This window comes from Pseudochaenichthys georgianus, chromosome 5 (assembly GCF_902827115.2).
Source record: "Pseudochaenichthys georgianus chromosome 5, fPseGeo1.2, whole genome shotgun sequence".
Lineage (NCBI taxonomy): Eukaryota > Metazoa > Chordata > Actinopteri > Perciformes > Channichthyidae > Pseudochaenichthys > Pseudochaenichthys georgianus.
The window spans coordinates 27339839-27363214 of record NC_047507.1 but is presented as its reverse complement, the minus strand read 5'-3'; the positions used below and the strand labels follow the sequence as shown (position 1 = coordinate 27363214).

Sequence of the window (23376 nt, the reverse complement as noted above, 5' to 3'; positions counted from 1 at the left end):
TCCCCCTCTGCTTTATTTTTCTTTATTTAGAAAAATCTTCACGTGTTGTGTGTTTACAAATAATTTCACTTCGTCGTGGTAGAAAGCTGCCAAATGCGCATCTCATGTTAAATTAAAACTCTTGCTGTTAGCGTTGAAACGTTCATTAATCCGTCGTTTTTGCCATGTTGTGATGATTATAGTAAACTAGCTAACTGAAGCTCAGTCTCCATCTTGAACTACGTAGGGCGGTCACGTGACTGTTCCGGCTCTTTTTTGTTTGGAGAAAAACACACAAAGCGCACAGGCGGATTATTAGTTATGGCGAGTTTTTGCCCGAGTTAAGGAAAGGTTATCGTTTTGGGTTGTTTATTGACAAGATAATCTACGGGTCAATCCCAGCGAGCATCAGGAAGTAGCGTCCTTCAGGAAGTAGTTTGTTCTCGTGTTTGAGTGACAGCTGTGCGGCGGTGACAGCCCACACGGGACGGCAGCCGCATAGCCGAGCCGAGACTCAAGATGGCAGGTAATGATGGCACTTTTCAAACAGTGTTTTCTATAATAATTTCACACTGTGCTGGAAATTACACAGCTGCATTGTGGTCTTTGGATTATACATTTTTTTAAATAGCCTCTCCCGCATTACTGCATGTGTGGTTTTCACAGGCACAGTGTTAGTAAAGGCGAGTCAAGTCAAGCGAAAGCGCTGGACAAGCCTTGTTAGCAAACTTAGCACTGCTAGCCAGCTAGCTAACGAAAGCTACTCATGGGTATCGAAATGTGAGACTATAAGGCTACATTTAACCATTCAACTACTCCGTATATGTTTATTATTTCACTAACTACCACTCTCTTTTGTAATTAAACAGTACCGCATGCTTTCAGCCGTATTTATTATCGAACTGTTGTCATAGCAAAGGCTAACGAGTTGACCTAGCCACCGCTAGCCGGGTTGCTAAAGTCATTTTCAGCCATAAGCTGACCAAATCCTCATTTTATAGCATAACAAAGGGGAGATGTTGTTGTTTGCCAACATGTTTTGGGGGTGTTGTTAATGCACACGTAGCGCTATTTACTCCTAAAAACACGTTTGATATGTATTTTCGAGATAGTTGTTGTTTTTATATTTGGAGCACATTCCCCTGCATGCCCAGCTGTAAACACTGGCATTAGCTGTCCCAGCACATGCGTCTCATTCTGGGACTTCTTTCTGGGCTCCTCTTTTGAATACACTACTCGGACTTATTGTCCTATAAACTGTGTTGTGTTAAATTCAACCAGGATGGAAAGCCTGCTAGAAATGTTGGCCTGTAACATTATCACACTAACACATCTGTTAACACATTGAAGCTATCCTCTAACATGTCCAGTTTGTGTTTAACACTTTGGACTGGCTGATACTGGGACGGAAACTAGATTAGAAAGGATTCTGGGTGAATTTTGAGAATCTGCTTTCTATTTTAGGCAACATAATATGTATACCATTAAGGCTACATAGTTGGTTATTTGACTAGAGTTGAAACAATTAGTCAATAAATAAGTATTTTGATAATCAATTAATCTTTTTCAGTCATTTTTCAAGCAGTAAAGCCATGATATCAGCCTTTCTAAAGAGATGATGTCCTGTTTGTTTTTTGTCATATTGTAAAATACACCATTTTTGGAAATTAAGACTTTTCGTCTGACAAAACAAGACATATGAAGACGTCATGTTTGGCTCTGTGAAATGTTGCAGACTAAACAATGGTTGTTTAATTGAGACATGAGGCATGAATAGTAGTATCAGGAGAAACATGACATTGGACTTAATGACTATGGAATAACACTTGATATGTCATTTTCAGCCACATACTCTTATTCTGTATACATTTTACCTAATTTATAGTTTTTATTTGGGCCACACCATTGTGTTAATGATCCAAAAGATGTTAGCGAATTCATTTAAAGATCGAAACCAAACTAGTTGATCAAAAGTGTCACAGCAGCAACAATTGAAGGTTAGATGCATAGTAAAGATTTCTACAAGCAAGAAAATAGCAAGTTTTATGGGCTTCTGTTCAATTCAAGTCTGCTTTAAAACCAACAATTGAGGTACTAACTGCTGTATTCACCAAATAGTTATGGGAACTATAAAGGGGATTGAGACAATTGGTATAATAATTCAATACAAAAGTTTAAATAACTTGTCTTTCTTTCAAATTCTTAATTTGACTAAATTAACTAAATGTATTATCTCTTCGCTTACACACGGCATCTATTGCACGTCTGTCCGTCCTGGGAGAGGGATCCCTCCTCTGTTGCTCTCCCTGAGGTTTCTCCCATGTTTCGTCTTAAACTGTGGGTTTTCTCCGGAAGTTTTTCCTTGTACGATGTGAGGGTCTAAGCACAGAGGGTGTCGTTTTTCTCATACTGATATTCTTTTTAATTTTTTTACAAGTCTTTTTATTTCATTATAGTGTACAGTAGTCGATGCCATTTCATTTATATTGTAATATCACAGTACCACAGTACACTCACTACACTCCCCCCTCCCTCCCTCCACCCGCAAAAAATGCTTATCAATATAACTTAAACAACAGAGCCATGAAAATAAACATAAAACGAAAAAATAAATAAATAAACCCACATCAAAGTAAAACAAACAAATAATTATACAATTAATTATACAATACAGCGACAAAATAGACTATGACAACACAACTAGTATTTCCGGCCGTCAGGAAAAATAGCCACAGAGTGCACCATTCCATCACTGGTCATATCTCAGATATATTTTCCAAATAAGAAAACAATGGCAACCCCAGAGCTTGAAAGATATGTCCACGATTATATTTTTCCAATGTCATTTTCTCCAGAGGTAAAAAATGTGTTATCTGATCTAGGGCTGTGCGATAATGGCAAAAATCATAATCACGATTATTTGGGTCAATAATTGATATCACGATTATTTTGACGATTATTCATTGACCATTTATTGAACTTTAAAACAAATAATATTTTACCAATAAACAAGATCAACAAATATGTTGGAGCGCACTTCCAAAACCTTACTAAACATATATTATTAATATGATAAATAAAAATAAATTAGACCAAAATAAATTAAATCAAATATGATGCAGTGCACTGTCACAACCTACTGAAAACTCCTTAACATATAGCCAACATTTTGGTATAACATATTCAACATATTCCACTCAGTTAAACGTTGAAGGCTGGCCAACCGTCATGGTCCAGAAGTAACAGGAAATAAATGTTGAACTACAATTTAAGACCAAATAAAAATGTTTAGGCCACCATGGCACATGCTGGTAGGGCTGCTCATGTCATCTCTTAAAGATGTTTTGCAAGAAACACCAGCCTGTTTACATGGTCTGGTTTCAGAGATGAGCGCAGGCAGGTGACAATATTGCCACCTGTACTGAAGACCCTCAGCCACGCCCCGACACATGGGGTGACGCCGGCCAATCACAAAGCTTTGATGCGTTCAAGTGCATTATTCTGGCACAGGAAGATTATGTTATAGGACATTAACGATAAAACAGAATATTGTTGTTCTATTTTTAGACACATCTCGCGATCGACTGGTTGGGCACCCCAGGGCTAGACCATAGGTCCGTTGTGGTCGCAAAGTAGTCAGCTGAAGCCACATCTCTCTCAACTTCCCCACGGCATTTGTCATATAGTGCAGGCAGCGCAGACCTGCTGAAATAATACCGAGACGGCATCGCGTAACGCTTGTCCAACGTGTTGACAAGTTGCTTAAAGCCCAGGTTGCTAACAGTGCTAACTGGGCACATATCTTTAGCGATGTGAAATGTAATGACAAAGTACTTAGTGGAAATAGTTTTACCCTTCTTTTTAACGAGTTGCTGCTCTTGTTCTGACATCTTCGCTCGCACTGAACATTCACAACACATGTCACTCCCACGTGGCCGAGTGGGCTTTTAGGGAGGGGCGAAAGCGCACCCAGCAAAATAATCGTATTTTGTCAATTATGCTGTTTTCATAATCGTCGCAAACCATAATCGTAATCGCGATTAAAATACGATTAATTGCACAGCCCTAATCTGATCAATGAAAAGTTTAAATGTTGGAGGACGTTCATTCTTCCAGAGTAAAAGTATACATTTCTTGGCAAAATATGTTATTGTGATTAGTATTCTGTAATGTTTGGGGTTCAGTTTAAAGTTTGGCATGTCATTTAACAGGAAAAAACATGGATATCATGGATACTGATATTCTGAACAATCTGTGCTGTTGTATTTGCTGTAAAGTGTCTCTACTGTAGGCTATTTTTATTATATGTACAGCACTTTGGCTCGACCAAAAATCGTTTATAAATGTGCTATATAAATAAGATTTGATTTGAACTTGGTACAATACTTTTATGCAATCTGTCACCTTACATTAAACATTAAAAGTACCAACAAGTTCCCATAGTGAATCAATGTATTCCCCAGTGTGAATTAGAACACTTTTGACAGGCCAACCAGCACCCAATCTTTGCTGGCCTTATATTGAGCATCACTGCTGTGGATGATAGTCAATCAGAAAGTACCCTCACACCGACATAAGATGATCCTAAAACTTCAAGATTGATAGTAGCCCACAATACATCACCAAAATGACATAAGATGATCCTAAAACTTCAAGATTGATAGTAGCCCACAATACATCACCAAAATGACCAGTGACAACACAATAACCTAATTTCATTCATTCTGTACACATTTCTTTTTTAATAATTTCTCACTAATTGACCAGGGGATCTGCAGTTGTTTTTTTAGGATCTAAAAGAACATTAGGTTTATATTTGGCGGCTTGTTTTGACGTCTTCCACATACTCATGACTAACCCAACTACGTCATAGTTTCAGTTTTGCAGAGTGATCTATTGTCAATCTTACTGAAGAAGACTTTGTCCTTTCTTGGTAATTGTCAGCCTGTAAACCTGACGACACAGAGCTCCTTTCATTTTGTAGGGGGGGTGGTGTATGTCGTGATGGTATGTTGATGACACGTTTGCCACCAATGGTTTCCCCCTCTAATTGCCTTATCCTTTCAGGTCTATCTTTATACTTTGAAGATGGCCACGATGATCTGGATGACTGTGAGTACTTTTCTTATTTTAATATAAAACATTTCTTGCATATGTTGAACTTTGTTCTCCCTCTCTTTAGCAAGGAGGTATTGAAGTTTCATCTTTCCGGGCAACCCCATTCACCCATGCGAAATATAAAGCTGTCAACAGTATTTCAGGCTTTTACGCCTGGCTATTATTAGCCGTCATACAGGCCCGACAGTCCCTGTTGTCTGCATTAGCGTGGGCGATGAAACTGTTTGGATCCAACTGCAAAGCCTGTGTGTATTTATGTTTGGAACCATGGTTCTTGTTAGAAAAAAATTGTTTCCTGTCAAAGTGAAGAAGATTTGTCACATTCAAATGGAAGAAATTCTGAACAATTTGGGTTTATTTCACTTAAAACAATAGATAGGCAGGCTATATAAGGAATGATATCATCAAGGCTTTTCGGTATTGTGGCATATGAATATATTTCATTGAAAAATGAGGCCCTTTTTTTGGCTATATAAGGAACGAGATTAGTATTAAAGGAATGGTCCACTCATTAGATAATTAATCAAAACTTCAGTATTTAGTGAAACGTTATGTTTAAACCATACCCTGAAGAAATCAGCGATATTCCCCGGTAAATAATGATTTTATAGCTCTTTTTTATCAAGACCTGTATATTCCGTCTGGCCGCCGCCATGTTTGCCATTTTCAGTAGTCACGTGATGGTCGTGACGTCATCCATGCGTTCACTTTGTCAACACACGGAAACATGGTGGAGTATTTCAGTTCTGACTCGTCAGCAGAGGAACAAGTTTTGACCAATGTGAAGAGAATGGATGGGGGAATTCAGCCATACATATCAGTATGACAATACGACACCCTCTGTCCTAAGACCCTCACATCGTACAAGGAAAAACTTCCGAAGAAAACCCACAGTTTAAAGGGAACATGGGAGAAACCTCAGGGAGAGCAACAGAGGAGGGATCCCTCTCCCAGGACGGACAGACGTGCAATAGATGCCGTGTGTAAATTGAAAAGATAATACATTTGCAACATAGGTAGTCCAAATGTTTGGAAATGCATGTGTGTATAATGGGAAAATGATATAAGATACTATATGTATGCATGTAGTACCACCCTTGCTAGCGATTCCCTCTCTAGTTTAGCATACTCAGCTTCGTTGTCCCTGGCCATAGAATCACGATTTTATGGGGCCGGAAAAACTGGGGGAAAATACACACTAGCCGGTACTACGCTATATGGAAAGGCCACCAAAAACTGTCCTGGCCTGGACGTTAAAACGGGGCTAGCCGCTGCAATGGAAATGCGCTATAACATACCTTATTCTTACTCCGAGCACTACTTCTGCTCCTCCGTCGCTTCACACTTGCAGAGGGCGATTTCTCTACTGGCCGAACTGGTGTCCTGGTCGGTGATGACACCAGAAAGACCGATGGTACTGCATCTCCATTGAGTAATGGTTGTTCTTTAAATCCCATGTTATGTTTGATCATACTCTCAGAGTAGTCGTCCGGAAATGTGAAATGTTCGCTGCATACATGAGCCTGTAAATCTCTCGGTTCGGGCCGGCCACATTTCGCTAGCCACTGCCTCCGAATGTACTTCTTATGCTTACCTTTTGGCAACAGATGGAACCGAGCATTCCGTGGATTGTTCCTATCCGAATTATGGCAATATTTCGCGATACAGTGAGGCATATTTGAAGAGAGAAACTACAGTAAATAACATGGAGATCAACGTGTCTTCGAAAACCAAACGCATGGATTACGTCACGTCCGGGAAATGGCGGCGCCCACAGTGTTGATGTTATTTCGGTATATAATCAGTTTAAAATCACTGATAATGTCATCGGATTAAAAAAAAAAAAGAGAGAGAGAGACTGGCAGAGACTGGTCTGTTTTATCGGATGATAATTTTTTTTAAATGAGTGTCATGAGCATACCATTCCTTTAAGTGATTTGTACACGCCATGGTCCCACTTTGAAAACTGTACAATTGGCCAGTCTTCTATTTTCTATGTATTACCTAGCCTTTCACACAGAAGTAGGTGATTACCTCTTTAATTAAACATTTTTAAAATCTAACTAATACAGGAAATGACTGCCAATGAGCATTTTTGCACTTTATTTAAATGTACCATCTGTATGTTGCTTTGTAACTTATCCCTTATATAGCAAAGAACTTTCACAGCACAACTTGAATTATCACAAAATGAAAGCATACAGTCTTACATTGTACATGGGCTGCAGGTGCTGCCAGTAAAAAGATACATTTGTGCATTAATTTAGCTGAAGCTGACATTATGACCAGAGAAGTTTAAATGTGTTCGACTTCAACAGATTCTTCCTAGTTATAACCAGTTAAAGGAAACCCTCAGGTTGAAACATTACATTGAGTCATTAGTTAGACCCGAGGCCTTCTGCTACCCATTGTAGTTTCCTAATTTCTGACATTTAGCCTGACTCAGTTGCTTCAACGTGGCGCTGCGATGACTGTGGTGCATCAGTTAGCCCTCATTTAAATGATTTATTTTCTAGGCATAAGCTGTGTTCGAGAGATGAGGGTTTTTGACAATAAAAATGGTCTTTCTTTCCATCCCGCAGTTGGATTTGATGACTATGGTTCAGAATGTGACGGCATCCGCATCACAGCCTTCCTCGATGCGGGACAAGATAACCTGACTCCTCTCGGGAGGCTAGAGAAGTATGCCTTCAGCGAGAATGTCTTTAACAGGTAAGTGGAGTCCTGTGGTCATGTTATTACTTCAAACCCATCTTTGCACTCAAGCCTTTTATAGATCTCATTTAGCTTTTTTTGTTGTTGCACTTTTCAGTTTGTGTAAATCACCTCGTAACACTCAAACAAACAAAATGCTTAATATCAGATGGGATTAAAATCAGGGTTTTGAGGAACTCACTAGAATCTAATGCAGGGGTGGGGAACCTCCGGCCCCCGGGCCCGCAAGACAATTTGATACGGCCCTCGAGGTAACTCACGCAAAAAAGATTTTTTTTTTAGAAATCTAGACCGCAAAAGAATTAAACAAGCGAGTGCCTGTTTTTCCTGGCCAAGGTCAGGGTCCTTGAACACAACACGAGCCTCACGTGTCATCACGTGGTATATGTCTCGTCCGACGGGGGTTTAGAGCTGACTGAGAGCACCAGGACGTCGCTCCGGGCCGGGACTTCACAAATGTCAGTAGGCCTACTATGGTCAGTACCCATAAGGAGCCGTACACATGCCGCAGTTTTTTTGCGTGGCTGTGTCTTTAGTTGAAGGCCCAGTGGTGATCTGTTCATCTGTCATACTGATCATACAGTCAATAACGTTGTTGTTATTAGCATCTGGTTAGCTAGCTATGCTAACGAATATAAGAAGCTTTTTCTCCAACCAGTGAGGTAAAGGCACATCTTTATATGATCATTATAGTCATAGAAAAACAAGAGAATAAAGTAAACAGGTATAAAATACTATATGACAGTAAAAAAAAGTTGTTATTAATAAACAACAATACAGTTTGAAAGGAGAGTGATTTGTAAAATATCCATAAAGAAAATCTGCTTACTGTTCTGTTTCATATGGGTGTTGAGAGATGTATCCATAGATCTCTTAACTCTTAAAGTGCACCAGATTGATGCTTTTAACTTCAACATTTAAAACAAAAATCTTCCCGGGGGAGCATTGCCCCCCGGACCCCCCTAGAGGAGGATAGGTCCCCCACACACTTAAATCATATTCACATGGATAGGAAACTAAATTGCACACATCTTGTGTCCATATCTTTCTGTTCTGGTGGTCATGCCACAACCGTGCACATGCATGCATACGCGAGTCATGGTAAGATATCTGGATTAAGAGGTTGCTTTTTCTTTGCACAGAATGAAAGAAAGGCCAAATGAATGGGCTGTGATTTTAGTATTTTTAAGCAGAGGTCAATCATTTGTACGGCCCTCGGAGGATGTTGAAAAAATTGAAATGGCCCGTGAGAGGAAAAAGGTTCCCCACCCCTGATCTAATGTATAGTTGCGCATAACAGTATCATGCTTCAATCCAGCCACTGCATCCTTACTGACCTTTACCATGTCCACACTAATACCAATTCAGTCATTTATTCTACAGTCTAACTCTAACCCAAGCCCACTTGCTAGGCATTATTCAGTATTGGTAAATATAAATTAAAAAACATGTTTTCTACCTGAATGCACATCATTTGTTTTGGTGTGGAAGTTAAGCTCCAGAAATCAAAAAGGAATTTTCAATGATATCTACAGTTGTGTCGACATGTCCTTCTAATGTTGAGTATTAGTGGGTTATTAGCAACAAGGAAACATCTGCGACCTTGTCGGACTTAGTATCTAGGAAACATCTGGCTAACGTCACTTCTTGTCAAAAAAGTGACGAAAACATGCCAGATATCCAACAAAGCTTTTCATGTAATTTCATAAACTATCAGGAAACTGAAGAAACGTGACGTTATGGGGATTTCTTTGGGTGGTATTCTATACTGTGTAAAGAAGAGATTGTCACATTTGGATTTAAAAGAAGGTTTGATTGACTGTGTTAAATTATTCACTGAAGTAAGGAAATCATTTAAGTGTTTTATGGCTTTATTAAATGTTATCTTAGGTTGCACAAACGTATCTCATTATTAAATGTTATTTTAATCTTATTCATTGTATGAAATGTATTGAATAGTGGCTATATTGTATCAGCAACAAAACAAGTCTGATCTCAAGTCATCCCCAGGTGTGTGTTTTAATAGTCACCTGAACTACTGCCTGCATGCCTGTGTATTTACTTATCACATATCTGCCTTCACTCAATAGGCAAGGAATTCAAAAGACTTCAAAGACTTAATGTTGAGCTATGGGTGGATGGTTTCTGTCTGAATATGACAATAGATTGACAATAGTAGCCCTAGCTTATTGTAGGTTTAAAGTCATGAATGATGACACATTGTGATTTATGTATATATTTTTGATGTGATACTATCTGTATATGTAGCGATTTAAAAACCTTCTAGATGTACTCTGTGTATTTAAAGTCCTCTGCAAGCATTTAATGCTGCCCTGTGGTGCCCTCACAAATGTGTTTAGTTCCTGTCTTCATGCTTTTCATGCATGGCTTTGCAGGGTTCAAGCCCTGCTGTCATTTACCAGTATGTGTGTCTGTGTGTTTGTGTGTGTCCGTGTAATGCACTTGACAGCTCTGTCGGTGCAGTGTGCCATGCACTGTGCATTCAGCACTTGGCCGTCTACTAACTTGATGCTCCCGTTGCTCTCTAGGCAGATCGTGGCTCGCGGCCTGCTTGATGTGCTTCGAGAGTTCAGTGACAATGAAAATGATTTTATCAGTGTCATGGAGACAGTTGCCAGAATGTCAGAAGATGGAGGTAGATGAATTTTTCTTTGCATCATTTAGTAGTTGTAACTCGGATAAATCTATACTTGACTAGTTTCTCTTTTTTGAATTTTTCTTTTTTAAATTTAATTAAACTCTACCAGGGTTTAATTGTCACATGGTTTCAAGCACATAACGCTTGTTGGCGTGCAATGCTCACATTTCATATTTGTACATAAAACAGCTAGGATTAGTTGAAACGGATTAGCATATTGACAAACGCAAAACTATTTTGATAATTGTAAGTACATTTATTAAAAGTAATTGTTGAGTCAATAATGACAGACAATGTCCTGTTCCCTTTCTGTTTTATACTGTATTAAACTGGTTATATTTTTGATTGACAAAACAACACGTTTAAAGACATTACCTTGAGCCTAAAGATGATGGAATCTACTTCTTTTTTTGTTGTTTAAATATCCAGAAAATAATTGCTACCTATTGCACATTATGCTTATACTTGTTTTGTGTGTACTCAGAGCCCACAGTGCGAGCTGAACTAATGGAGCAGGTTCCCAACATCGCCATGTTCTTACACGAGAGTCGACCCAACTTCCCAGCAGCGTTCTCAAGATACTTGGTGCCCATTGTACACCGATACCTCACGGATCCAAATAACCAGGTAGGTTTCAAGTGTTCCGCTTCTCTACTTCATTTTTTACCATGGAAACAATCACTGCTTGTCATTTTCTGTATGCTGTTTTTCACAGCTTTACTAAAAGAATTATTTATTTTTAAACCCATCACCTGTAAAAAACATTTTTGAACATTCCCCCTCTATCTCTAGGTGCGGAAGACGAGCCAGGCGGCGCTGCTTGTTCTTTTGGAGCAGGGCCTCATCTCTAAAGCTGATATGGAGACCAAAGTTTGTCCAGTCCTGCTCGACCTCACAGAACCCAACTGTGACGATGACTACAAAATCGAGGCAGTCGCAGTAAGAAACCCCTGTTGTATTTATGCAAAAGTTGTAATGTAGTTTGTAATTTATTATTGGGGAAATGGACCTGAATTAAATTGAGCTAACCCCACATTTTATTGCTTTTCTGTAATCAATCATTGGGATTATCTTAACCAGTCCCCATAACATAAATTAGCCTTTTTTTTTGTATGGTTGGATACAAGCAGCGAAGTTAGATATATAAACTGATTATATAAACTGTGATTTGTCAGTTGGAACAAAAGGCAATTTGTTGAATTAATAAAATAAAAAATGTGAGGCCTAATTATAAATTGATTGCAAGGCACAACGTTGATTCTGATTATCAATTAAGATCTATTGTATTTATATCTACTCAATTATTAATTTTAACCACTTAAAACTGTTTTCTCAATCAAGTTCAGGCTCCTGACACACACACACACACACACACACACACACACACACACACACACACCCACACCCATCCATCCATCCATCCATCTTCTCCCGCTTATCCGTGGTCGGGTCGCGGGGGTAGCAGTTCCAGCAGAGAGCCCCAAACTTTCTTTTCCCTGGCGACATCAACCAGCTCTGACTGGGGGATCCCAAGGCGCTCCCAGGCCAGCGAAGAGATATAATCCCTCCACCTGGTCCTAGGTCTACCCCTTGGTCTCTTCCCAGCTGGACGTGCCTGGAACACCTCCCTAGGGAGGCGCCCAGGTGGCATCCTAACTAGGTGCCCGAACCACCTCAACTGGCTTCTTTCGACGCGAAGGAGGAGCGGCTCAACTCCGAGTCCCTCCCTGATGACCGAACTTCTCACCTTATCTCTAAGGGAGACACCAGCCACCCGGCGGAGGAAACCCATCTCGGCCGCTTGTATCCGCGATCTCGTTCTTTCGGTCACCCACACCCACCCCTCATTATACCTCTATTATTTCCCTAGTGCAATAGTTTTTAGATTTCTGTTCATCTTTCAGTCATTGTTCCTTGCAGCAAAGATGTTTGCTTTATTGAAGCCCGATCTGAGTTTAGTTGGCACTAACTGCTCTCCATACATCTCCTTTCAGATCATGTGTAAAGTTGTCACCATGCTGAGCAAAGACACAGTGGAGCACCTACTGCTGCCCCGCTTCTGTGACCTGTGCAGTGACGCCAGACTCTTTCAAGTCCGCAAGGTAAAAAAAGTCAAGATACCTTGGAGAACTTTTAAATGACCTCTGACTTTGATAAGTCACAGATGAACAACATTTTTTCTACAGAGAGCTGAATTGTGTCAGAATACATTCAGAAACAATGTGAGGGAGCCCTAATTCTGTTTTAGCCCACACTGCGCTTTTGTTTTTTGTGAGGAATGTTAATTCTCTGGTGTAACTGGTGCCAGTTGGGAAAGTGTATCTAGAAACAGCAAAGGCAGGTAAACATTGTGAATCACTTTTTATATATTTTTTTACACATTTTTAGTATTTTTCTATAGTACAGTTAGAAATCCTCCTTTTCTTTGACACTTAACTTTGATGGTCGGTCGTACATTTTTACAAAAAAAACTACAAATCCTGCATACAATGCAGAAATACAGTTTGTCTGAAATTGCTTTAATAAATAGAGACACTTTAACTTGTAACCATGTTATACAGGTATTGATATGTTGGAACACAAGTTAAATGGATGATTAAGATTAAAGTACACTTTATGTTAACCTTGAGAAAAAGTTGAAATAATGCTGAGTTTATTGTTTTATGTTTTACTGTTTTGTATGGAGAGAAAAAAACACACCATCAAACATCTAACCAAAAAAACATTACATTGCATTTAGCTGACGCTTTTATCCAAAGCGACTTACAATAAGTGCATTCAAGATACAAACTTGAAGAAAACAGAATCATATAAGTACATCAGGCTTCATAGAGCAAAAACATTTCAAGTGCTACTCAACTGGCTTTAGATAAGCCAGTCCTTTGTTAGTATATAAGTGCTTTGTTAATAGTTCTATCGCTCGAAGTGGAGTCAAAAGAAAAACAATGAATCGTGTGGCTTTGGGACCATAGCGTTAGGCAGTGTGGATAATAGCAAAACATATTTTAAGAAATACTGAGTGATCAAGCTAGATAAGATTTAGTAAAGTGACCAGTTTATGTTATGATCATTTATTACAATTAGTAATTGTGCTCTTATTATGAGACACCATGAAAGTGTGTAACCTCTCGTTGAGCTGGTTTGTTGTTCATGGTTTAACATTTGTCTTTTTTATCATTGTAATGTTTGAATTGTGTGTTACAGGTCTGTGCTGCCAATTTTGGAGAATTTTGTTCTATTGTTGGTCAGGAGGCCACAGAAAAACTACTGGTGAGAAGCTCCACAACCCCATATTAACATCTTCATTATATAACATTACAGATTCAAATTGCTGCTATTTAAGATTTTCAGGGGAAACTGACATTTTGTTCAATTCTGTTAGATGCCCAAGTTCTTTGATCTGTGCTCGGACAGTCTGTGGGGCATTAGGAAAGCCTGTGCAGAGTGCTTCATGATGGTCTCCAATTCTACCTCTCCAGAGGTGCGACGTGCAAAGTTGTCCCCCCTGTTCATTAGCCTCATCAGTGACCAGTCTCGCTGGGTAAGACACTCACACACTCACATGTTCAATTCTGTTGCATAAAGCACCAGTGCATTTTTGTGTAACTTCCTCTGTCTGATGATGAAAATGGAGCAGTTTTCCTCATCACTTTATGAATCCTCTTGTTCCTGATTTTGAGCTATGTCCTTTATCTCATTTAGAATACATTTCTTCGTTTTCTTTTTCGTAATGTTCAGTATAATGTAGAACATTCTTAAAAGTCATACAGAGAAGAAAAAAATGGTTGATTGTTGAAAACAAGTGTTAAGCAATTGATAGGAAATGGAACATCGTTTTAAAAGTCACAGCGATTTTAGTGTATTTTAAAATGTTCTGGAAAAATGATTCTCAACGATTCAAATACTAGCATTTACCCATACATTTATGATGGAGAGTTTGCAGAGATAAACATGTGTGGTCTTGTCTGTGTGCTTGAGGCCAATGTGTCGACTGAGGGGTGGGAGTCCGCTGTGCCAGAAGCCTGTCGATGCCTGTCACTGTCAGTTCTTGCAGAGATTACTTTTTCTTTTTTTACCGAAGAGAGCCGGGTTTGGCTGGAATCCATTTAATTCTCCATTCATTATGTCTATGAATACCTCTGCGTCACGGAGAACACACAAGATAATGACACTTGTTCAGATGTTTTCTTGGGACATTTGTGTATTTATGTTTAGAACAACAGATTGATATATTGCTATTTTATATATACAATATAAAGAAAGACAAATAGACTGACCACCAAACCAAGTTGGCTAGGGGCACACCAAACATTTATTCCCATGGTTATGCAACTGGGTCGCAGAGTGACGCTCAATACGGAAACTTTATTCATTTAAAAATGTTTAATCTAAGTGTTGATGAAACTGACTGATTCCCCTCGGCTTCACTTTTAGGTGCGACAGGCTGCCTTTCAGTCTCTGGGACGTTTTATCTCCACCTTTGCCAATCCCTCCAGCACAGGCTTTCACTTCAGAGAGGACGGCGCCCTGCTAGAGCTCCCCAGGTGTACATTAGACAGGTAAAACCCCTCCCCTTCATCACCACTGCAACAACCAACACTGTGGGTTTGCTACAGTGAATGGTGGACATAAGCAGCTCAAACTCTGTCAGAAATGTTATTGTCATTCCATGAATACATTTTATATGCTAAGGCACTGCACACGTTTGTGTTGTGCTCTGACACAGTTTAAAACGTTGCACCATCCATCCGACGAGTCATTTTCTTCAATGACTGGATTTGATTAGGTCAGACCAGTTTTTTTTTTTTTTTACGTTTAAAGGTTTATTTCCCTAAGCATGGAAATGAAAACAATTGAGGTTGACACCAGTATACATTTTTATAACGCTTAATACGTCATCAATAAACCCTGTTTCCAAACTTAAGTTAAGAAGGTGACGAGTAAACACTGATTCTGCGAGCAGCTCAGAATGAGCACAGTCAGCAGTGCTGGGGAACACAATGTTCTTTGTCAATATGCCCTGATTACTAAAAATACAAACATCAATAGTTTTGGCATCTTTCATAAAGATGAGACTCAAATGATTAGACTTTGATACTTTTAACTAAAACTTGACAAAACATTTATAAAATATGATATATTTTTTTCTAACACCAGTTAAATGCTAGTTAACAGATTATTCACAGATTATTCTGAATACATTTGACCTAGAACCTTATCTATCTTCATAGTGGTACTTAATCATTTGATTTGGCTTAAGTAATAATGTGAGGGCTTAACATTGGCAAAGGCTTTAATGACAAGTATAAGCTCTGTTCTTTACTTCTATATTTAATATAAGGATTTAGAGTATCCCTAAACATTTTGTAACTCTCATTTCAGTGACTGCTCCCTAAACTCTCTGAACTGCTCCGACATCAGCGGCTGCCACACGGGAAGAACCATCGCTCACACGCCTCCCAACCAGGACGGCCGGGCCACACCGTCCCCAGAGCACGTGTCGACAGCCGATGGCGATGAAATGCACAACTACCATGACAACCATTCTGTTCCCGGAGGGATGCGCAGTGGCTTCACTCGCACATTCGCGAACAGCAACGCCAGCCCCACGACCACAAACAACGCTAAAAACACAAAAGACATGGAGCAGACAGACGAGAACTTTAATTCTTTCAACTATTGGAGATCTCCTTTACCAGACATCAGCGGGGAGCTGGAGATGCTAAAAAGTCCAAAATCAGACGTAGTAAAAGAGAAGGACGAGGAGGTAGAGGAACCGGATTGTTCTGATTCCAAGTCGAGTCCTGGCAAAACTACCAGCGACCAGATCCAGAAGGTCTTGGATTGTTTGCAACCGCACATTGATGACCCCGATGTACAAGGTGGGTGAACGGAGGCAGAATGAATTTAATGACCTGTGTAGTAAGACTTGTCTTGGTGTGTAGATTGACTTGTTAATGTGAATTTACCTCCAGCCCAAGTCCAGGTTCTGTCAGCAGCTCTGAAGGCCGCCCAGCTCGACGACCCCAAAGACGAAGACCTCACTGAACCCGAGCAGGAAGAGCAGCCCGAGGAAAACACAGAGTCAGTGGAGACCAAATGTGTGGAGGTCCAGTCTGAGAGTGAAGAGTGTCCCACAGAAGAGGAGCCAATGACGGAAGCTCCTGCAGCCGAGTCGAGCCCTGTCCAGGAGCAAGGGGACGAAGAGACGCAGACGGAGCCCCTGGAGGACCAGGAAGAGTCTCTTCGTGACTCCCCTATTCTAGTACGAGGCTATCCCATCTTTACAGTTTAAGTCAGCTGTGTAGCAACATATAGTGGACTGTTGATGGAATCATAATTGAAGCACGGGTTTATCATTTCAGTCCAGCAACAATAATGCATTGCGTCTTCTCCGCCTGAATGTGTAGTGCTCTTGCTGTTCCTAACGTGTGTTTTTGTTTACATTTTCCTCAGGAGTCTGAACTAATTGAGAGTGTAGAGGAGGAGGGAAAGGACGACTCTGCTCACAGCCCATTGTATGAAGAGAAGCCCAAGATCCAGGTCAGTCAGCACTTCTTTCACAACAGATAACTTGCACAGACATGGATTATTTAATGCCTTCTCAATTCCTGTTTTATCATCACACTCTTTATGTATTCCCCATCTCCAGAATGTGATCCCCCAGCAGCTGTTGGACCAGTACCTCTCCATGACGGACCCGGCCCGGGCCCAGACGGTGGATACGGAGATCGCTAAACACTGTGCCTTCAGCCTGCCGGGGGTGGCGCTCACTTTAGGGCGACAGAACTGGCACTGCCTCAAGGACACGTACGAAACCCTCGCTACTGATGTGCAGGTAGGCAGAGAAAGGGGGATTCTGAGGGTAGATTTGTGTTCATGATTAACACTATGAAAACATATTCAACTTGTCTAGATGTTGGGGCTTAAAGACATTCCATCTTCTTGGATTTCATTGTTTTAGTTTTCAGTAAAATACATTTTGTCACAAAGTTGTTCTTTGTGATTGCTTAATTGAATAACTTATTTGCACAACTGTCAAAATGAAAAAACTTAAGATAATAAATACTCTTTTCATTGAACTTTTAAATTGACACTAATGATTGGATAAGGTCAATTGAATCAGGCAAGCATATACATCTATTTGCTTGCCATTTGTCTACCTTGATTCGTGTGGAGGAGCGTTTCTGGACATACGATGCTTGCCTTGTGAGGCAATGAATCTCTTATAGTAACCGGGTTCATTCAAAAGCAAACTGAAGCTCTGTCTGGTTATTTTGCGTCGGACTCTTTGGATGGCTCTGCTGAAGTCCTGACTCAATGTTTCTTCAGCTTCATTATATCGGATATAGCGCTGACATACAGCAGGGTTCCCCACACGTAGACTTTACTTGGGCGGGCCGCCCAGGTATATAGCGCGACCCATTGAGGTTTAATCTTTTGTTATCCGTCCGCGAGCACGACGCCATCTGCGATCGATTAACTAGCTGTACCTGTTCGCTCTGCTATCGCGTGTAGGGTCTGCTTTATGCGCTCCGCAGTATCTCCGCTGCGAGGGTCAGAACAGTTCACCCCCCCCCCTTCAGATCTGTAGGAAACACTGTACACTATACTGTGGAGCGGCTTTTCTAAAGTAGTGCCGTGAGGGAAGGACCCTTTTTTTAAGGTTCTAACCGAATTTCTCTGAATCGTGTTGGTAGGAATCCCAACAACCAACAATGTGCATGATTTTGTCATTTGTTATTTGATTTGAGAAACATTGCACTTGTTCCACAAATGCATCGCTTGACAACGTGAGCAAGAAAGGGAACTGTGCGAGGGCAAGCGTTGCCTCACTTCGAGGCGGCAGCAGTACAGACAGTGTGACAGCACTGCGTCACTCATTACCTAATCTCAGTGCTAAATGTGACTGTTGGCATGACAACGTTGCCCCGAACAATCGTCTATTCATTGCTGTCACTCGAGTGGCATTTTTATCTTAGAATCATCTTGCAACATTAGTAAATATAAACCAATATGCAGTTATTTTTCAATTCCTCCCAAAAGCAACCTTTAAAAATAAAAACATGCTTTTTCAGGGCTAGTGTTTTAATCTTTGTTTCTTTCCCCTCCTCCCCCCCCCACCCTCAGTGGAAGGTGCGGCGTACTCTGGCGTTCTCCATCCACGAGCTGGCAGTGATCCTGGGAGACCAGCTAACAGCCGCCGATCTGGTGCCCATCTTCAACGGGTTCCTCAAAGACCTGGACGAGGTCCGCATTGGCGTGCTCAAACACCTCTACGACTTCCTCAAGGTGAGATTACACACTGATTCAAGTGTGAGGACACTATTTGCCAGAAGGATGAGTTGGTTTGGTCTTGGTTACTGTTTAGTCATAACCGGGCAATAGGCTCGTAAGTGTCCGTTAAGGAAATTACATTTCAACAATGTGAAAGTTAAATTACGGAGCACATTATTAGCCAAATGTTTACAGCACATAAAATGTAACTGCAACATCCGTTCTGGGCTCAATTCTGGCCTCGTGAGCTTTTGTGCATGTCCCACTGCTCTCTGTCCCCTCTAATAACTCAACTGAATTAGGACATACACTTTAAATGTGAAATTCAAAGAACTGTTAAGATTTGAGTGCACTTGTTCAAAGTGCTTTACAGGTAGTACTACCAGACTTCTAAGCTTGATAATGTTGTTGTTGCAGCTGCTGCACGCGGACAAGAGGAGAGAATACCTGTACCAGCTGCAGGAGTTCATGGTGACGGACAACAGTCGCAACTGGAGATTCAGATACGAGCTGGCAGAGTGCGTCCCCTCTTTCTCTTCCCGTCGGGAATAATGACATGTATATTTTAACAAACCTCCTTCCTGTCTGTGCCTTGATCATGTACCCTATGACAACGCTACATTTGACTAACATAACACTAATTATGTGTTAGATTTAATGCTCCAGATAATTCTCTGTCAATATGACTACCTTATTTGATTTTGTAATATAATATTCAAATTGCAGTTCATGACTGAAGTGCTCTCTCTCTCTCTCTCTCTCTCTCTCTCTCTCCTGTTGTCCCTCTCCAGGCAGTTGATCTTGGTCATCGAGTTGTACAGCCACTACGACGTGTATGACTACCTCAGACAGATAGCGCTCACACTCTGCTCCGACAAAGTCTCAGAGGTCAGGTGGATCTCATACAAACTGGTAAGTGTGCAATATTGAATTAGGGTCTATTTTGCCGGTGTGACGGATGGTTAGGTCAGAAGACAGGAAATGAGTCTCAATGATGGATGGTGTTGAGGACATGATGTGATAATGTAATGCGCTGATAGATGCTTGATCATCTTAAGTTTGTTGCGATGACACTGAAGATGCGACACCTGCTATGGTCTTATTTGATAAAGCTTCATATTATATTTAAGCCTACTCGTTTAAAAAAGACGACAAGACATTATTTTTAAATGTTGTCTGGCAGTCTGAGATGTTCATGCTTTGCAGCAAGCATTAACTCGTATGCAGACAGTTTCTCAACTCTCAATCTCATGTTTTGTTGCTCTGCTGTTCTGCTATTGGTCCAATTATCGATCGATATTAAAATGTAGTATTCACAGATGAGCCTTTCTTTGCCCAATGAACTGCTTTTGTATACCCTGTCTTGATGTGTTTCGTCACCTCTTGTGTTCTCAGGTGGTAGAGATCCTCCAGAAGCTGTATGCATGTGGGGCCGATGATCTGGGCCTGAACTTCATCAACGAACTCACAGTCAGGTTCTGCCACTGTCCCAAGTGGGTCGGGCGGCAAGCCTTTGCCTTCATCTGCCAGGTATGAAGCTCTTATCTCGCATGACATTACGCAGCTACAAATGGTGGCATCTTCTTCATAGTGTCATTACCTGTTTTTCAACTCCATAAATAGCTGTCTGGGTCAGACTGCTCATCTGATGGTCATCCGAGCTACAGAATGAAATGGGAAACAAATGTTCACCCCGTTTATTGTCTCGAACATTCTAATCATAATTTTCTTCACTAAAAACGTACTTTAAAAGGCATGCGTTATGCGTATAGAAATGTCATAAGTAAATTAAATGTATCAAAACACGACACCGGCTGTTTTATTTGAATGTATTGTTTACGTTAGAAAAGCTAATGAAAGATGAGAACTCTAGCGATGTATTACAGTCATGACATAGTGGGAAACGTGTAGTTCATGAAGCTGTTTCTCAGCGTGTCTTTGTCACAGGAGCAGACTGATCAAAAGGGTTTTCACCAAACGCCTCCCCACTCCCTTCCTGTGTTTCGCTCGCCTCCTTTAACTGCAGCCTGTCTGTGTGACTGGTTTTTAATGTGACCTCCTTGTTCTGCAGGCCATAGTGGAGGAGGACTGCATGCCCATGGAGCAGTTTGGCCAGCACCTGCTGCCCAGTCTGCTCAGCCTCTCCTCTGACCCGGTGGCTAATGTCCGCGTCCTGGTAGCCAAGGCTCTACGACAGAGCGTCATGGAGAAAGGTCAAGTGCAAATAAACAGAATAATTCATCTTTTCAGGATAAGGAGTCAACAATTCAGTTCAGACCAAAAGGGACAATATGTTACTGTGTTTCAATATTTTTCCATCTTCCCATCAACCTTGGTTGGTGATTGGCTGATGGTTACACAAGCCAAAACATCATGACATCATAAAGTGGCCAAAATCTGATCAGCTCATTTTCAGACAGTTTTTATATAAATGGATCAGGACAAAAAGAGAGAATCTTTCTTCCTGAAACTTTCAGAATGTCTTTACACAGAGGGGACACATGTTGATGTATAAAAGACATGAACAAGTGGATTTACCTTTTTAAGCTAACTGAGTCTTGTGTTTTGTGTGCAGCTTACTTCAAGGAGCCGGGCTGTGCCTTCTCTGACGAGCTGGAGGAGACGGTGATGGCTCTGCAGTCGGACAAGGACCGGGACGTGCGCTTCTTCGCCAGCCTGGACCCAAACAAAGGCCTGATGGAGACGGCTCCCCTGATTTAGCCTCAGCCTCCGAGTCCCATCGCAGCCCACCTGCCTGTCTACCTACCTGTCTGTCTGACTGATGCACAGTCGGCATAAAACCTGCAACACCAGCACCTGACCAGATCCCCAACCTCTCGCCTGCTGGGTAGACCTGCACCAACACCAGCTGGGAGTCATGTCAGAGGATCAGAGAACAGAGTAACACAACCCAGGCCCTGGTTGGGCACTACATAGCGCACATTGCATTCACAACACAAATGCATACTTCTCAGAGTTTTCAGAAAATGAGCAGGACTCAGAGGTTAGCTCCCTTCGTGCGAGCCGCCGTATTCACACATGAACTTTACCCCCACCCTCTTCCACACTAACAGCAACTCAATCCTTCCCCCAATCACAGACTTGTAAAACTACGACGGGCTCTTTCTCTCCAAAGCTAATTGTAAGCTTGATATAAAATTGCTGAATTGATTTTTTTTTTTATTAATGCTTCATTTTGTGGATTTCTTAACGAACAAGCGGGCGAGGCCTGCCTGACTCTGACGTGTGCACTAACTCAGGGGGACTCATCTGAACCTAAACAGCATTATTAGCTACGTGATAAGCAGCAGGATCCCTGGTGAAAAACAAGACGGCTCCAGCTCCCTGAGCAACAGACCAGCCGAACCAAGTAGCTCTGCTGGTGTCTCGCGCCTCATTTCCTCTTAAAGATCTCCTCTCTCAGGCGTCCCTCGTCTCCTGAGATGTCCTCTGGGTTATCGTCTGTTCCCCTCCTACTGTCTCCTCTTCACCTGCATTTCTCTACCCTCTGGTCTTCAGGGGCCACTGAACCACTACTGCACAGAAGGAGCGGGGATTCTGTCACTCAGCGTATCTCTCCATTAAAACCATATCATGAAGTTTTTTGAAAGTTAACAAACTGTTGATGGCTCTTCCCCCCTCCTCGTGTCTGTTTACCAAAAATGTGACACAACGCGTCTCCCAGACGGCAGGGGACCAATAGAAATACCTCTGTGTGGACACGGCTGGCCAGTGTGGCGTACATGTAGAGGGACATCACACAGGCTCTGAATGTCCTCGTCTGAAACATCTTACCAAGGGCTCATGGCGGAGTGACTCAAATCTCAGAAAGAAGAGGAAGAAAGCAAGCACACTGTTGGATTATGCATGTTTCCCCCTCCTCTCCACCTTCCTCTTGTGTATAGTCTCTTCCAATTCCTTAAGGTTGACCTCCTGATGTTGAATTTTGTGACCATGGTAGCTTTCAGTGGATCTGACTGACCAGTTGTACAGTAGGATATAGGAATGGCTGTGTGACGAGACTGACTCATCATCTTTTCCCCGTTTTTCTTGGTGAAATGATTTTAAGTACATGGTCTCTCGACATTTTGCAACTCTTTTGTACAGCTTAAACCTGTGGAGAAAACGGTTTGCGTGTATGGAACCAAGGCCAGTTTAGTCGAGATGTGTGTGAATATTGGGAGCAGTCACCAAGTCACTTTTTGTAGTCTCTCGAGCTCGTTTGTTCTCCTCTGTTGTAAATGGTAACCCTTGTTTTGTTTTTTTTGAACATAGACACAACTTGAGAACTTAAAGCTGATTGTGGTGTGTGCTGTGCATCTCAAGTCTTTCTTCCTTGGAAAGGAGAGCTCACCGCGGTAATGGCGGTGTCTACTCATCTCGTCTGTCTGCGATTTGTGTCCATCTCATTTTTTATGTAGTAGAACAGTTAATATATACATTTTATGAAAATTATTTTTCTTTTCAATTATGCACCACTGTTCAAAGATTTTATATCCTAACTTTACAAAATTTACAACCTTTGTAATATTCAATGGTTTCTTTTAAAAAGACATTTTATGTAATGTTATTTTTAGTATTCTGTAATTAAAATGATGAAAATGAATGTCTGTGATTTATGTTTTGTA

The 23376-nt window shown here is 41.1% G+C and overlaps 1 protein-coding gene across 2 annotated transcripts; it reads left to right on the top strand.

The window, feature by feature from the left end:
• Nucleotides 1-421: 421 nt before the first annotated feature.
• Nucleotides 422-23354, top strand: ppp4r1l (protein phosphatase 4, regulatory subunit 1-like). 2 transcript variants are annotated; one of them, XM_034083606.2, is made up of 20 exons: nt 422-505; nt 5047-5091; nt 7680-7809; nt 10362-10468; nt 10956-11098; nt 11264-11410; nt 12466-12573; nt 13676-13741; nt 13854-14012; nt 14906-15030; nt 15854-16353; nt 16447-16736; nt 16928-17014; nt 17124-17309; nt 18602-18763; nt 19166-19266; nt 19540-19660; nt 20144-20278; nt 20820-20961; nt 21324-23354. In XM_034083606.2, exons 1-20 carry the CDS (start codon nt 499-501, stop codon nt 21467-21469), a joined length of 2907 nt encoding a protein of 968 aa, XP_033939497.1. In that variant the 5' UTR covers nt 422-498; the 3' UTR covers nt 21470-23354. The 2 variants fall into 2 exon arrangements, with proteins under 2 accessions (XP_033939497.1, XP_033939496.1); XM_034083605.2 differs by lacking the exon at nt 422-505 and having other exon boundaries at nt 5013-5091.
• The last annotated feature ends 22 nt before the right edge of the window (nt 23355-23376 follow it).